The 13,466-nt window shown below is 42.6% G+C and overlaps 2 protein-coding genes across 11 annotated transcripts in view; both read right to left on the reverse strand.

Moving 5' to 3' along the window:
- Positions 1-5,694: 5,694 nt before the first annotated feature.
- Positions 5,695-10,658, reverse strand: use1 (unconventional SNARE in the ER 1 homolog (S. cerevisiae)). 2 transcript variants are annotated; one of them, XR_007963713.1, is made up of 9 exons: positions 10,500-10,658; positions 10,085-10,134; positions 9,379-9,457; positions 9,111-9,263; positions 8,382-8,397; positions 8,243-8,264; positions 7,998-8,160; positions 6,557-7,780; positions 5,695-6,453 (listed from the first exon to the last, which is right to left on the reverse strand). XR_007963713.1 is itself a non-coding variant. In XM_052073974.1 (8 exons), the coding sequence occupies exons 1-8, from the start codon at positions 10,596-10,598 to the stop codon at positions 7,598-7,600; spliced, it is 765 nt and encodes a 254-aa protein (XP_051929934.1). In that variant the 5' UTR covers positions 10,599-10,658; the 3' UTR covers positions 5,695-7,597. The 2 variants fall into 2 exon arrangements, 1 of the variants encoding a protein (XP_051929934.1); XM_052073974.1 differs by having other exon boundaries at positions 5,695-7,780.
- A 788-nt stretch (positions 10,659-11,446) lies between these two features.
- LOC127606004 (unconventional myosin-IXb) overlaps positions 11,447-13,466 on the reverse strand; it is a 53,611-nt gene continuing 51,591 nt past the window's right edge. For 6 of the 9 annotated variants that reach the window (XM_052073964.1, XM_052073962.1, XM_052073965.1 and 3 more), the window contains one exon: positions 11,447-13,120. In XM_052073964.1, coding sequence (XP_051929924.1) covers positions 12,564-13,120 — 557 coding nt within the window. In that variant the 3' untranslated portion in view covers positions 11,447-12,563. The remainder of the gene's footprint in view (positions 13,121-13,466) is intronic. The other 3 variants (XM_052073963.1, XM_052073969.1, XM_052073968.1) reach the window with 3 other exon arrangements.

The following is a 13,466-nucleotide window of genomic DNA, read 5'->3' on the forward strand; positions in this document are numbered from 1 at the left end:
GAAGAGGAGCCCAAGCGCAGGGTCTCCAAGTCCTTTTTCCAGCCATGGTTTTTCAACTTTTTGCTTCGGCTAACTTCATGACAGCATTGCTCCGTGTACCGCTTCCAACGGGGTTCCGAATCTTCCCAGAATTAACACAATCGAGTGTTTTTTGATATTCTCACAGAGAGAGGGAAGCTGTGGATGAAAGAAGAGTGTAAAAATTCACCTAGGGTTACAAAAGGCCACAGACGATCATTTTTTCATCCCAAAAGGATTTAATGGAAATAAATACATGACTCTGGTCCATGGATCCACCCGTCCATTTTATCATCTGCTTATCCTCACAAAGGTTGCGGGTGTGCTGGAGCCTATCCCAGCTGTCTTCGGGCAGTTGGTGGGGGTACACTCTGAACTGGTTGCCATTGAGTAACATTTTAACAGGTGTAAAAAGATCCGATTCAGATTATATCTGATTTAAATTTAAAAAACCACATCACATACAGGGAAGTGGGTGAGAAGCTTGCTGAAAGCATGTCTTCTTGATGTATTCCCTTTTATGGAGTCTTGACTTTTTAATGGTTTAGAGACAAAATGTTGGGTCTCAAGTGTGAATTGAAACACACAAATCTTTATCTGCTCCCAATTCTTTTCTTGGAAATGTGTCTGTGAGCCGTTCTGCAGACGTTGCCATGTCAGTTGGGCTACAAGGACTAATCTGCTCAGTGATGTGGAAGACAATTTGGAAGAACTTGTCTTTTCTCTTATTTCACTTTGAGGCCCTGCAGTCAAGACAGGAAACTGCATTGTCAAGTACAAAGACTGCAGTGAGTTTGGCAAGCAAATCGGCAGCCTCGCGATTGATCCGTGTGGCTCACAATATGATGAACTGCATGATTGCGATGACAATAATCCCCTGCGTATTTACGGTTCGCAAATTCACCTCTTCAGTTTTGTGTGCGTGTGTTTGTGTGTGTGTGTGTGTGTGTATGTGTGTGTAGGTGGAAGGGGGGGGGGGGCAATGCTGTTATTTGATGAAAAAACATATCTGTGCTCTTTCTGGAATGCCCCAAAATACCGCAAGATGGTGCTACTGCTCTTGTGTCAATAGGAAAGTAGTGTATTAACTGGTCAATGGAAGTACACTGAAGTGATACATTCATTCATTCATCTTCCAAACCGCTTGATCCTCACTAGGGTCGCGGGGGGTGCTGGAGCCTATCCCAGCTGTCTCCGGGCAGTAGGCGGGGGAAACCCTGAACCGGTTGCCAGCCAATCGCAGAGACGAACAACCATCCACGCTCATACTCACACCTAGGGACAATTTAGAGTGTTCAATAAGCCTGCCACGCATGTTTTTGGAATGTGGGAGGAAACCGGAGCACCCGGAGAAAACCCACGCAGGCCCGGGGAGAACATGCAAACTCCACACAGGGAGGCCGGAGCTGGAATCGAACCCGGTACCTCTGCACTGTGAAGCCAACGTGCTAACCACTGGACTACCAGGTTGCCCCACATATCATGATACATGATACGTGATGCATATCAACTGAAAAACAGGGTTTGTATGTCGGGGAAAGGGAAGTTTAGCCTGGGTTGTGAGGGAGAGCCTTAGCCGCACGTGCATGAACACGCACGCGTAAGATTTTTTTAGTCATTTGTAACAAGTCTATTGTAGTTCATGATAAATTAGAAAATAACAAACTAAACCTGAAAAAAAGTTTTCATTAAGGAAAATAAAAATGTACATGCCTTTAAAAAAACATTTTAGAACTACATTTTATGTTTGGATAGCAAAAGGTAATTAGAATTATTGCAAAAATGTCCTTCGTTTTTGAAAAAACAAAAACTATTTAAAAAAAGAACTGCTCTATAAACAAATGAAAACCAATTGAATAATTTTAAAAATGTCAAGATGAAATAAAAATGAAGTACCATGAAAAATCTAAAAGTACTACAATACGTAACAAAAGAATCGTGGCATTGAGGGCTGCAATGGAGTAATTGTATTTTAATTCATTTCTAGATGCTATACTACAAGTAGATACACAAATACACAACAATAACCTTGTTGACAGAAGAAAAAAAAAACTTGGAAGGTACTACCGTACAACTCCAGAATTTGCAAACGATTGCTCGACACCTTTATAAAATAACAGATTGTGAATAAACAATGAGACCTTACGGTGGTAGAATTTTCATGACTGTAAAGTTGCTCGCAACCTTGGAAAACTTTTTCTCTCTCTTTTTTAAAGCCAAAAACACTTGGGTTTTTTTTTGTTTTTTGCATTTTCATTTGCTATGAATCACGCACCATCTGGTTGCCCTTGACATTCCATCCCAGTGGACAAAACATCAGGCAGACGAATGACATTGAAGCTTCCCTTGAAAAAAAACCTTGGTCCCAAACATCCTCACAAATAACAGCCCAGGAGCCAAGGATGTGGCGCTTTTTATCAACACACACGCACAGATGCACGTGCATACTCCCCCTCCACACACACACACACACACACATCAACCCATAAGAGCTTGTTTCTAAAATGGTCATGCACCTGCAGGAGAACGTTGCGTCAACTGGATCAGCACTGGATGCCTCCTTATGCAGAAGCAGTTCAAGTTTTCAAAAACTACTAGGATTGAATTTTTGTTTGTTTTAGGTATTAATAGAGTGTAACCTTTTCCGCCTTAATATGTTGTATGGGAAATTGCTTTTTCTTTGCAGGTATTTTTTTTTTCAACGGATCAAGTTTGTATTGCTTGTTTTCGTTTTTAGTGTTCATCCATCCATTTTCAACACGTCTTATCCTGAAGAGGGTCAAGGGGGGTTGTTGAAGCCTATCCCAGCTGACTTTGGGCGGAAGGCAGACGACATCCTGAACTGGTCGGCAGTCAGTCGCTGGGCCCATGTAGACACAAACGACCACTCACACCCACATGCACACCGTCACCGAGTGGGAACCGATCACACGTTGCCCGCATACAAGACTGGGAGTGGACCAAAACTCCTTTAAAAGTAGAAGTCGAAAAGTAGCAAAATAGAAGGAAACATGAGCTTTTTTCCCCCAGCATGAAACCCTAAAGCCCGGCGGAGGACCCCCGCGACCCTCTCACGGGGAGATCCCTAATCACTACAAGGTGAAGGAAAAAAAATTTAAAAGGACTAAATTAAACCTCTCAGCAGTGCTCTGTGAGCTCCATGTATCAAACATGGTGGCTTTGCTCTCTCTGGGGACAAATCGGATTCAGCGCACTAACCCTCGTGTTGATACCGGGCCGAGTATACACTGTTGGGAGAGGGCGGGAGTGACTTATGGCTCAAGTTTTTGGGGTGCAGAAAACGTGTATATTCAAGCATTCCACAATTCTACTCTTATTTATCTTTATGAATTTGGATGCAGGACATGAGCTTCCATAATGCGCTGGTGTTATGGCAGCCATCGGAAAGAACCTCTGCAGTAATGGTGCAGCGCTGCCACAACATCTGTACTGAGCCCTCATTTGGGTGTCACGGTTGAGAAAGAGACACAGACAATACAACCATACGTGCGCGCATTCAGACACGGAAGCACATAAACGTCTGGCACGCTAGGAGGTGGGCTCTTGTGGAGGGAACGCGTAACTGTGAAATGAAAACAGAAGCAGCACCTGTGGAGATGAGAGATGGAAGAACAAACTCGAGTCTGATCATTCTACCGTAACATGCATATCAAGTTCGAAATGCGGGGTTGGTGCTTTTGTTCAAGGGCACCTCTGGAATCCTTGGCAAGTGATCAGTCATGTCTCCAGCAACCATTCCAACATATTCTACATTTCTTGAATGCAAACGTTCCCCAGCGGGTCTCCAACCTGACACCTTCCAATATCCCAAGCCAACTTCTTACATACGAGCCACATAAGCAAAAGGCACCGTTGGTTGATCAAGGGTACCTCGGCAAAGTGGAGTCTCCAACTGGAATCTTCAAAGTTCTAACCATGTCCTTGGGCTGCTCAAAAGTAATTCAGCAGCGCTCCAACAACCAGACCCAATTTTCTCTTTTTCCACAATGGGTCTTGAACCTGCAACCCTATGGTCTTCAAGTCTTTCTGATGAGCCAGAGATATTTTTATGTCTTAGTCTATGGTAGGTCTTGAACCAACAACCTTCCCCTTGCCAAGTCCAAAGGGATGTACCACCAGCACAGCGGTTGGTTGATTCGACACAAATCAATATCTTTTCAGGATTGAGCCAGGTTTCCATTTTGGACCCGTGGCGGGTCTTGAACCAACGACCCCTGGTTCTCTAGGCAGGCCGTTGGAGAATGATCCACCACTGCAGAGCAGTTAGTTGCTAATGGGCACCTCAGCAGTGCTTTGGAAGCAAATTGAACTCTTGAGCTACCAGTCCCTGATTCCTTTCGGTCCCTAAACCAAGTGCTTACAAAAGAGCAAGTTTGACAATTTTTGTGTGTGTGTGTGTGTGTGTGCTTGCACATTAACTGCAGGTTTTTATAACCCAATTAGTTCATTAACATTATAGACCGTGTGAAACTTTAATGAAATCGGGTGAAATGAAAACAGACCCTTGACTACATTTACTCTCTCTGTAAAGTAGAAGTGATTGTGGGGAAAGAATCCCAGTCTCAGTCGGAATCCCAAATCCTCAGTGAGGTCGAGGCCAAAAACAAAATTAAAACAACTGGCGGCTTGGATGGCGCCCACCCCCTTGCTTAACAATGTGTCGCGGGACAAAATTTATTAGGTTCGATTCATATTCAAAGGCACACGCCGACAGTCCACGCTGAAGTGCTAAAGGCAAAAACAGCCTTGAATAGAAAAATAAGTCGAAAGCAAATTAGGTGTGACATGACGCCTAAGGCAATCATAGCCAGCCATTAAAAGTCTCATGTTGAATGCCATTGCGTTAGGAGCACCTCATGTCGTGGGCCGCGAGTGTATATTTAAACAATACAATCCCCTCACTTATTAAATATCCATCCATCCATTTTCAACACCGCTTATCCTGAAGAGGGCCACGGGGAGTTGCTGGAGCCAATCCCAGCTGACTTCAAGGGGGAAGGCAGACTATACCCTGAACTGGTCGCCAGTCAGTTGCGGGGCACATACAGACACACACAACCACTCACCGCAACATGCACACGTCACCGGCAAGGGTACCACTACACCATCAGCGACTTCTTAAATATCACTTGGCTCTTTGTCAGCACACGGGTTCCTAGCTAAATAAGGTCATCTTCCAATGTAATGGCTCTAAGTATAGGGACTACAGCTTTACAAAACATAGCTATTTAGTAATTTAAAAAATATACCTGTATATGTTTCTTAAAGTAATGTTAGCAAGAATAAAGTTGTAAAATGATTTGAAAAGGTTTTCATGTTAGGAGAATGAAGTTACAGGAATAAAGTACTATGAATGAAAGTACTATGAGATCCACAAATATACGCACGCGCATAAAACTTCAATTTTATGTCACGAGGATTCAACAACAAATCAGTACTGTATTTGAAAAATTGAGACAAAATGAAACTGAATTGAAATTATGGAAATGTGTCACTGCTTGAATAGTGGTGATGTTAGGACAAAGATTCTGTTGTTTTAAACGTTCTAATAATACAATGGATTTCACCGTATTCTATGAGGTTTATGATTAAATCTATGACAGAATTGCAATATTACAAAATAAGACCATAAATAAATGAATATGTACTAAGTGCATTTATATTTTTTATTATAACAAGAAAAATAAAATAAAAAAAAATCTAATACATTTGTACTCTTACAAAAGACTGTTACCACCAGGAGAAAGTTGCAGTTTCTGGGGAAAAGAATAGAGTTTAAAACGGTGGATGTCACAATAACCAAAGATGTTAACACAATACCCAAAGCTCATCTTTGAATGTGTTAGAAAAATAAACAAACAAAAAACACTTGGGAGTTGATTGAGAGGCGGTGGGACTTTTATCCTAATATTAAATGATTATTGTATTCGCAGAATGTTACGACTTTATGCCTTTTACATAGGAGATACATCTATATTACTGTACTCTGTAATTCTGGACTTGAGAAGACAGACGCAAGCATGACGCATCTCAAATGATTCGCTGAATCCAAGAGGTGATGCCGGGGCATCCCTGACTGCGTGGCCAAAATAAGGAGTGTGTCGGAGCTAATGGGATGACCTGAATGTTGATGATGATCCTCCGCGGTGACACCACCTCTTTGGGTCCGCATAGCTGGGCTCCAAGCAGGAAAAAAAACACCCTCCGGGGTTCTTAAAATAGAGGGTGAGAGGTCCAAGATGGGGCTTAACCAAGCACAAGGTAGCGCATGAGGCGGGGGCGATATGACGGGGAGGGCCTATGCTTACTGCAAGCCCAGACAAGCAGTGAAGCCACGCGGGCCTGAGATGACATTGACAGCAGGATGGGAAGAAGGAATGTTCACCTTGTGGAAGCTTTTCCAGCAAGTTATCCCTGCAAAGAAAATCTGACTTTTGAAGCGCGGTTGTTTCCTGCCTCCTAAGTGGGACCAAAGCTCACATATGCTTGGTGGCCGGCTGCCTTTATTTAGCCATACCTCAAGCCTCAGATCACTTCCAAATGAGTAGAGAGCTCAGTTTGGGACGTGTGCTGGAGATCGCCGAGGTTATCTGTCATTAGCCGGAGACCACGCCTGATTTACGCCGGCCGCATGAAGTCAGTGCGTGCGCTATTATTGTTATGTAAAAACAATGCACTCATCATGTGACGTCGGTCAGAAGAAAGATCCACCTAGACATCCTCAGAGGAACACTTAATGTAATAAAGCAACACAACATGCTGACATAATCTATATACTGCACATACACTCACTGGACACTTCATTCCGTATATCCTAGTTCCATCTAATCTGCACTATAACGTTTCAACTAAATCAAAACTTCTGAATTTGTTGATCTTGTCACCATTTCAGGAATTTTTGCCCAACTGGTTCTTCACTGACAAGGAGCTGAATGGTAAATTCACAGCAGAGAGTCTTCTAGGAACCTAATTGCACATTTTTTTGTTTTTTTTTGTATGGGGTAGGAAGCCGGAGCATTCAGGACCCCCGCCCCTCCAAAAAAAAAAAAAACAAAAAACGCTGGCATGGGCAAAACATGTAAACTCCACACCAGAATGTTGGAGCCAAGATTTGAATCTTGAAAGTCTGACCTGTGCGGTAAGACATGCTGTTTAGCAAGCCTCTGTGCTGCATGAATTGAGGATTATTATAGTGGACATGGATACTTGTCTTGTTTTCGATCTTATTCTGCTGTTGTACCTCATGGATTGAGGTGAGTGAATTTCCATGCAAATACTCCAGTTAAGGACGTTGAAGGAGTATAGTAAATTCAACTTCAAACCACACCGGATTGCAGATTACTTCATGGAATCAGGTGTTTGTGTGAGGCGGAAAACAACTGTTGAAAAAGACACTTTTGTCACATTATGTAGACACTTGTTTGTACATGATGCTGGAAGTGGCTAGACGAGCTGCAGTCCACCTAAGGGGATTGTTTGACCTGATGTGATATTGCATTGAATCACCCATCCAGATCTGTGGAGAATTTTGAAGTCTTTGAGGGGGGAAGACACTTCATCATCTGAGCCTGGGGAAGATTCTGATGAAGAGTATCATGCTGATGAAGGTGAAGGAGACCAGGATGAGCATGAGCCAAAGCAGCCAGTTGACCGACTTCTTGGTGTGCTGTTCCAGACGCTCTGACTCTGTCTTCAGCTTCTCAAAGTTCAGGTCGGCTTGATGCATCGACTGGCCCAAAGTCTGTGAGGTGGAGAGCGAGGAAGACAACACTCTGTAAGTATCATGCAAAAATGCATGGCAATGAGTGTAACTACTCACAAAGTGTTTGGGCTATTTTGCTATTTGGACAAATATTGTTGTTCCCAGTGCAAGATATTGGATACTTGTCTTATACTGCCCCCTAGTGGCAGGAGCAGAGATTGAATTATTGAGTCTCTCGACCACTTCTCACATGTACCTGATTGTCCTGCTTGATGATGCTCTGTGCAGCCAGCGTGTTGTTTTTTAAGTTCCTGGCCAGGTTGAGCATGTCCTCCGCGATCTTCTCCTGGAGGTTGTGCTGGTGCTGCAAGATGGCGTCCAGCTCTGTGGCCGACTGGCGCTCGTCCAAAGGCACACCTCTGAGCCAACCAAGCATTTGTTTTCATCTCTTATTCCAATGTGTCAAATCTACATCTGGATAAATCTACTGGAATACATTACCTTCTGTTTCGCAAGTCTGTTTCTGTGGAAACAAGGCGGGGGCAGGGGGTATTTGATTTAATAGTATCTACTGGCTTTCAGTTGACAACTACAATCATTGAAGAAGTGAAACTGGATTTCAACTGAAATCAATGCTTACCTTTGTCTGAAAATCCCTGTAATGACAAAGAGGTCATAATAGTAGACATGTTAGAAATGATTATTCTTACTGCAAATGCACTCGAAACATGCATTGCATGTACACACAAACAGAAGCCAATGTCATAGCAGCAATTTAACAGTGTGTTTATGTTATTGTGGCGTAGAATTGTCTCACAACTAATACTGTACTCTCATTGAGCAACATGACAGAGAAACCTCTGATCGTATCATTCAGAACTGAGCGTTGCCATCTTTAACATTCTAAAGAATTATATTTGATTCAGCTTGTGTCTTGGATCTCATTCGATTTTGTCGATGAAACACTCGATTAAATTATATTTTATTTTATCTTTATTTCTTAAAACTTTTTTCGGGTACTCAGGTTACCTCCCACATTCCAAAAACACGCAAGGTAGGTTGATTGAACGCTCTAAATTGTCCCTAGGTGTGAGTGTCAATTGTGTGTGCCCTGCGATTGGCTGATAACCAGTTCAGGGTGTCCCCTGCCTACAGCCCGAAGACAGCTGGGATAGGCTCCAGCACGCCCGCGACCCCCATGAGGATAAGCAGATCAGACAATGGATGGATATTGAAAATATTATTTATCAACATTACAATTTAAATTATTTTCTTTTCAGAAGCATGTGTGTCCCCCCACATGTACGCAGACTTTGTGGACACCCTGTATATATTTTTGCATGCTCTTTCATGTCACAGTCATTCTTACCTTGCCAAGCAGCTCATCCCTCATCTCCTCCGTAAATCGGGCTTTGGTCTGCATGTGAACAGTTTTCGTGGCGGCCATCCTCTCGTTGGCGATAGTGGGTGTTCGGCCTGGGGCGAGGAACTGATTAGCGAGAGCCTTTTCAGTTGGTGACGACTGTGAAGCAAAACAGAAGAGCCACAAATTACCCAAAATTATTTTAAAAGGAAAACAGCAGTAACGCAATTTGCTGGGTCAAAGGGTGATAAATTGGTGAAACGGTGCCACTGACCAGCTTCTCTGCTTCGAGAAGGCCTTTCAGAAAATCCACTTTCCTTGTGTATTCAGTCAGCACTTCTGGTGTGGGTTTGCTGAGTAAACAATATTGATGACAATAAGAATATGAAATACTAGGGATGCCCCGATAGTACAAGGTATCCCTGACACCTTAACATATGTTGATTTAAGTCTAGAGCGGTGATTTTCTGTCTGTTGTCTTTTGCATACCACCACATGAACACAAAATGCTACATTGCGTAATATAAATCTTAACTATTAAAGGGGAAGTCAACCCCAACATATTCCTTAGGACAGTATGTTCTATGCGCCTCTACTAGTTTATACGAGTCTAGTTTGCACCTGTATTTGTGTACGTGATAGCATTAATGCATTTTATTAATTGGGTATTATATTGATATTACTCAAATATGTGAGTAAAAACAACCCTGTTCGATGAATGAAAACAACACGGCGTACGTAAGAATAGTTGTTCTCGTGTAATTGTCAATGTTACAGTTGCAGCTGCTGTGAAAGCGCTATATAAACGAAGGCATATTTTATTGTATAAATAATAATAACGTATAGCCAAAGGTGTCAGGGAGATTTGCCTGCATGTAACAACGACTGAAAACATTTGAGGATAATAAAGGTTAAATGCGTGAAAAAAAAATGCGTGTTGTCCAAAACAGAGCGCAGTGTGAAGGTGTCTTCATCTTCACCTAATGCTTTTCCTCAGAGCCACCAACATCTCCTCCAACGCACCAACATACTGGGGGGAGCAAACAAACAAGTACTCGACTTTTATAGTTTGAAATGACACAGACAAGTTAACAAATTATCGAATCTAATGATCTCGAATGAGTTCTAGCAATGTTGATGTACAAGAATGACAGCTGAAAAAATATGACGGTAAAATCGAATAATTTGGGTGCACACCATCTAGAATAAGTATTTGTTATGAAAAGTGCGCCAGGGTTAGATGATTAATAAAAGGTGAAAGGTTGCTCAGTGACAACGTGGCTAACCCAGAGGCTAAATGTCGAAAGGCTAACAACAGTCATGCTAAATTTGCAGAATACAACGCGAAACAAAGTACTATTTATTTTATTTTCACTCCTCGACGTGTTACTTTACCTTCTCCAGCCTCCATTCAGCCTCGCCTCGTTTTTCCGAAGCTATTGACTCACAGCGAGACAATAACCTGACGAAATTGATTTCTAATCTCGAAGCCATGGTAGAAGACAACCGGGTGTCGCGCTGAATTGACGTCACGTAAAAAGGGCGGTATCAACCGAAATTGTCATGTTCATTTGTGAGATGAAAAATGACTTTGTTCTATCTATCATTAACAGTAAAACAAAAAATGCCGTTGGAACTTTATTTATTCACCCTCCAGTCCCTGTCAAGTGTTTTCAAAGGATGACTAACTGTATTTAGCTTCAATTTACTACTTTTAAAGTGCTGTTATTAAGGGGAAGGTCAACCCCAAAGTTTCCTCACAATATGTTCTATGCAGGCCCCACTAGTTTACACACGGTATTCTGATTATGTTGCATTTGTTGAATATAAATTCAGCAGCAAAATCCACCTATTTTTAAATCCATCCCAGATAGTAGCCATTTTGCCTCATGCTGACGCGTGGAAATGACATCATGGTTGATCATGTAACGACCAATCAGAGCTCAGTTTGAAAACGTCACATGACCAAACTAAAAAAAAATAAAAAAATCCAAGTGCGCTGTGATTGGATGTTAGCTGAGTCAACATGTCAGTTTCAGTAAACAGCCAAGTGGGGAAAAAGGCTGCCTCCCGAGATGGATAAAAAAAGGGTGAATTTTGCTGCTTAAATCATATTCCAAAAGGCACTATTAATCAGAATGCCATTTTTACACTAGTGAAGGCGCATAGAACATATCATTTACTTGATTTTGCCTTTAAAGGCCGTGGAACACATTTTACCTTAATTACATAATTGTTGATCTGCTGGATCGTGACCGTCTCTCCACCTACACTTCATCTGGTTGTGCGTTTTATAAAGTGCAAGACGACTGACCTAATCAAAATACACAGCAGCAGTGGCAGATGTTACACACATCATGTTCTGTATTGTCATGTTAATACTAATAGCCATTACATTTGATGCCATTCAGTCCCAAACTTACACTCTCTTAATACATGACTTCTCTGTCAAGTTCAAAGAATACATCATTCAACAGCAGTCAGGGAAGAGCATTAGTATTAAATCGAAGTTGGCCAATGGGACGCTGCGGCAGAACATTTCTTATTCTGAAGTAAAGCAACATTCATTGTAGGAAAGAGAAGTCATCAACATCATGGTGTGGTTCTTTCCTCTTGGTGTTGTTTGTGCTTTTTCTTTTTCTTTTTTAAAGGAAAAAGTGGCATGTGCTGCTTGCGTCTCCTGTTGCTACATGAGGGCAACAACTTTCTAGCTGATGTTTGTTGTCCAGCAGGTCGAGTAGACGATGTGACAAGACACCTGTACAACTGGTCACAACATGAACAGGTTTCGTACAAATCAAGAAGAATGAGACATCTCCCTCCCCCCCCAAAAAACAAAACAAAACAGATGAGCTAACACGTGGGGAACCTCTATCCCTTTGGGGGCCATCCATCCAACCGACTTGAGGCAAAAAGCATTCATCAGTGACTCCTGTTGGGGCCTTTACGTTTAGATTTTTAAGTGGGATATGCAGAATTTTAAAGAAAGAAATATGATGCGAGGATGGCAAAAAAACTCAATCTTATGATTTGTTGGGTAAATGTGTTCTGCCTTTTCATCATGTTTTTAGAATTGCATATTCTCAAATACTCTTGTGGGACACAGGTTCCCCACCCCTGCATTTACAAATCAATAAAAACAGAAATGTTTTATCATTAAGGCACAATCTAGTATATTTCAGTGAGCATGTTGGCCTCACTTTTTCATTCGGAAAACAAAGAAATGACAAAGTGCAACAGGGAGCTTAAATTAGCACAAATGATTGGGGGGGGGGGCATTTGCTGGTCCACCATTCGGGAAGCGACGCAAACTCAGCCCTGACCAAACAATAATTACATTATTGAAAAAAATGTAACAAAAAGGTGCATGGCAACATGTCCAGTTATATTTCCTGTCAATTCGCCTCCACAGATTGTAAAGGCCATTAACTCCCAAATCAACCAAGTTCTTCATCCTGGTCAGACATCATTGTCCATGTAAAGTATGTCTGGGTCAGAAGAGCGTCTATGGTCCTCCAAGGCTGGCATCTCGTTGCACTGGTGTGGGGGACACTGTGCAGCCATGGAGATGGACGAGGAGGAGGAGGAAGTGGAAGGTGGGCAGGAGGAGAAATGGGTTAACAGGTCACATTCGGGCCTGTCGATGTAGAAGGACTGGGTGCTGTCTTTACGGCGGCCCGGTTGCTCCCTTCTCCTCACCAGGAAGTAAAAAGGACGCTTTTCATGCGGGCAGGAAGCCCGTCTTGGACCCGAGCTTGCGGGCTGGGGGAGGACACCCGGAGGCAGTTTAACCGTGTCCGGGATGACAGGGTTGCGCCGTTGCAGCTGACGCCTGCAGGTAGCGTTGAGTGGTTCGGACAGTGAAGAGGAAGAGCTGGACACGGAGGAGGAAAAGCCAGGAGGGGTGAGTTCTCGAAGACACACACGTCCACCAGGGAGTGACGGTTTCTGCGGCAATTGGTATGGCTTGACTGGGTGCATTGGCCTACATCTCCTCTGGTGAGGGACAACTCCTACTGGAAGACAGAGAAGACAGCATAAACATCGTTTCTTCAAAGATAATAGAAACAAAATAAATGGTGACAAGAAAGGTGGAGGTTTTGAGGGGATCAGACAGTCATGGTTCATGCAATATACTGTATTGTAGGAGGCTCAGTAAGGAAATATTTGACATGCAAAGGGGTTATTTATTGGACAAAATCCACCAACAGACGCTTCATTAAGTGAACCAACACTTTAAAATCACTGGCATCAGGTGAAATCTCCAAAAACCGTTCCACCCACTAAGAAAATTGTTCGTTGAGCCAATAGCAATGCATCATTGAAGAAAGCAAGCCAATTTCAACACTTAACATTGATCAA

The sequence above is a fragment of the Hippocampus zosterae genome, chromosome 8 (assembly GCF_025434085.1).
Source record: "Hippocampus zosterae strain Florida chromosome 8, ASM2543408v3, whole genome shotgun sequence".
NCBI lineage: Eukaryota > Metazoa > Chordata > Actinopteri > Syngnathiformes > Syngnathidae > Hippocampus > Hippocampus zosterae.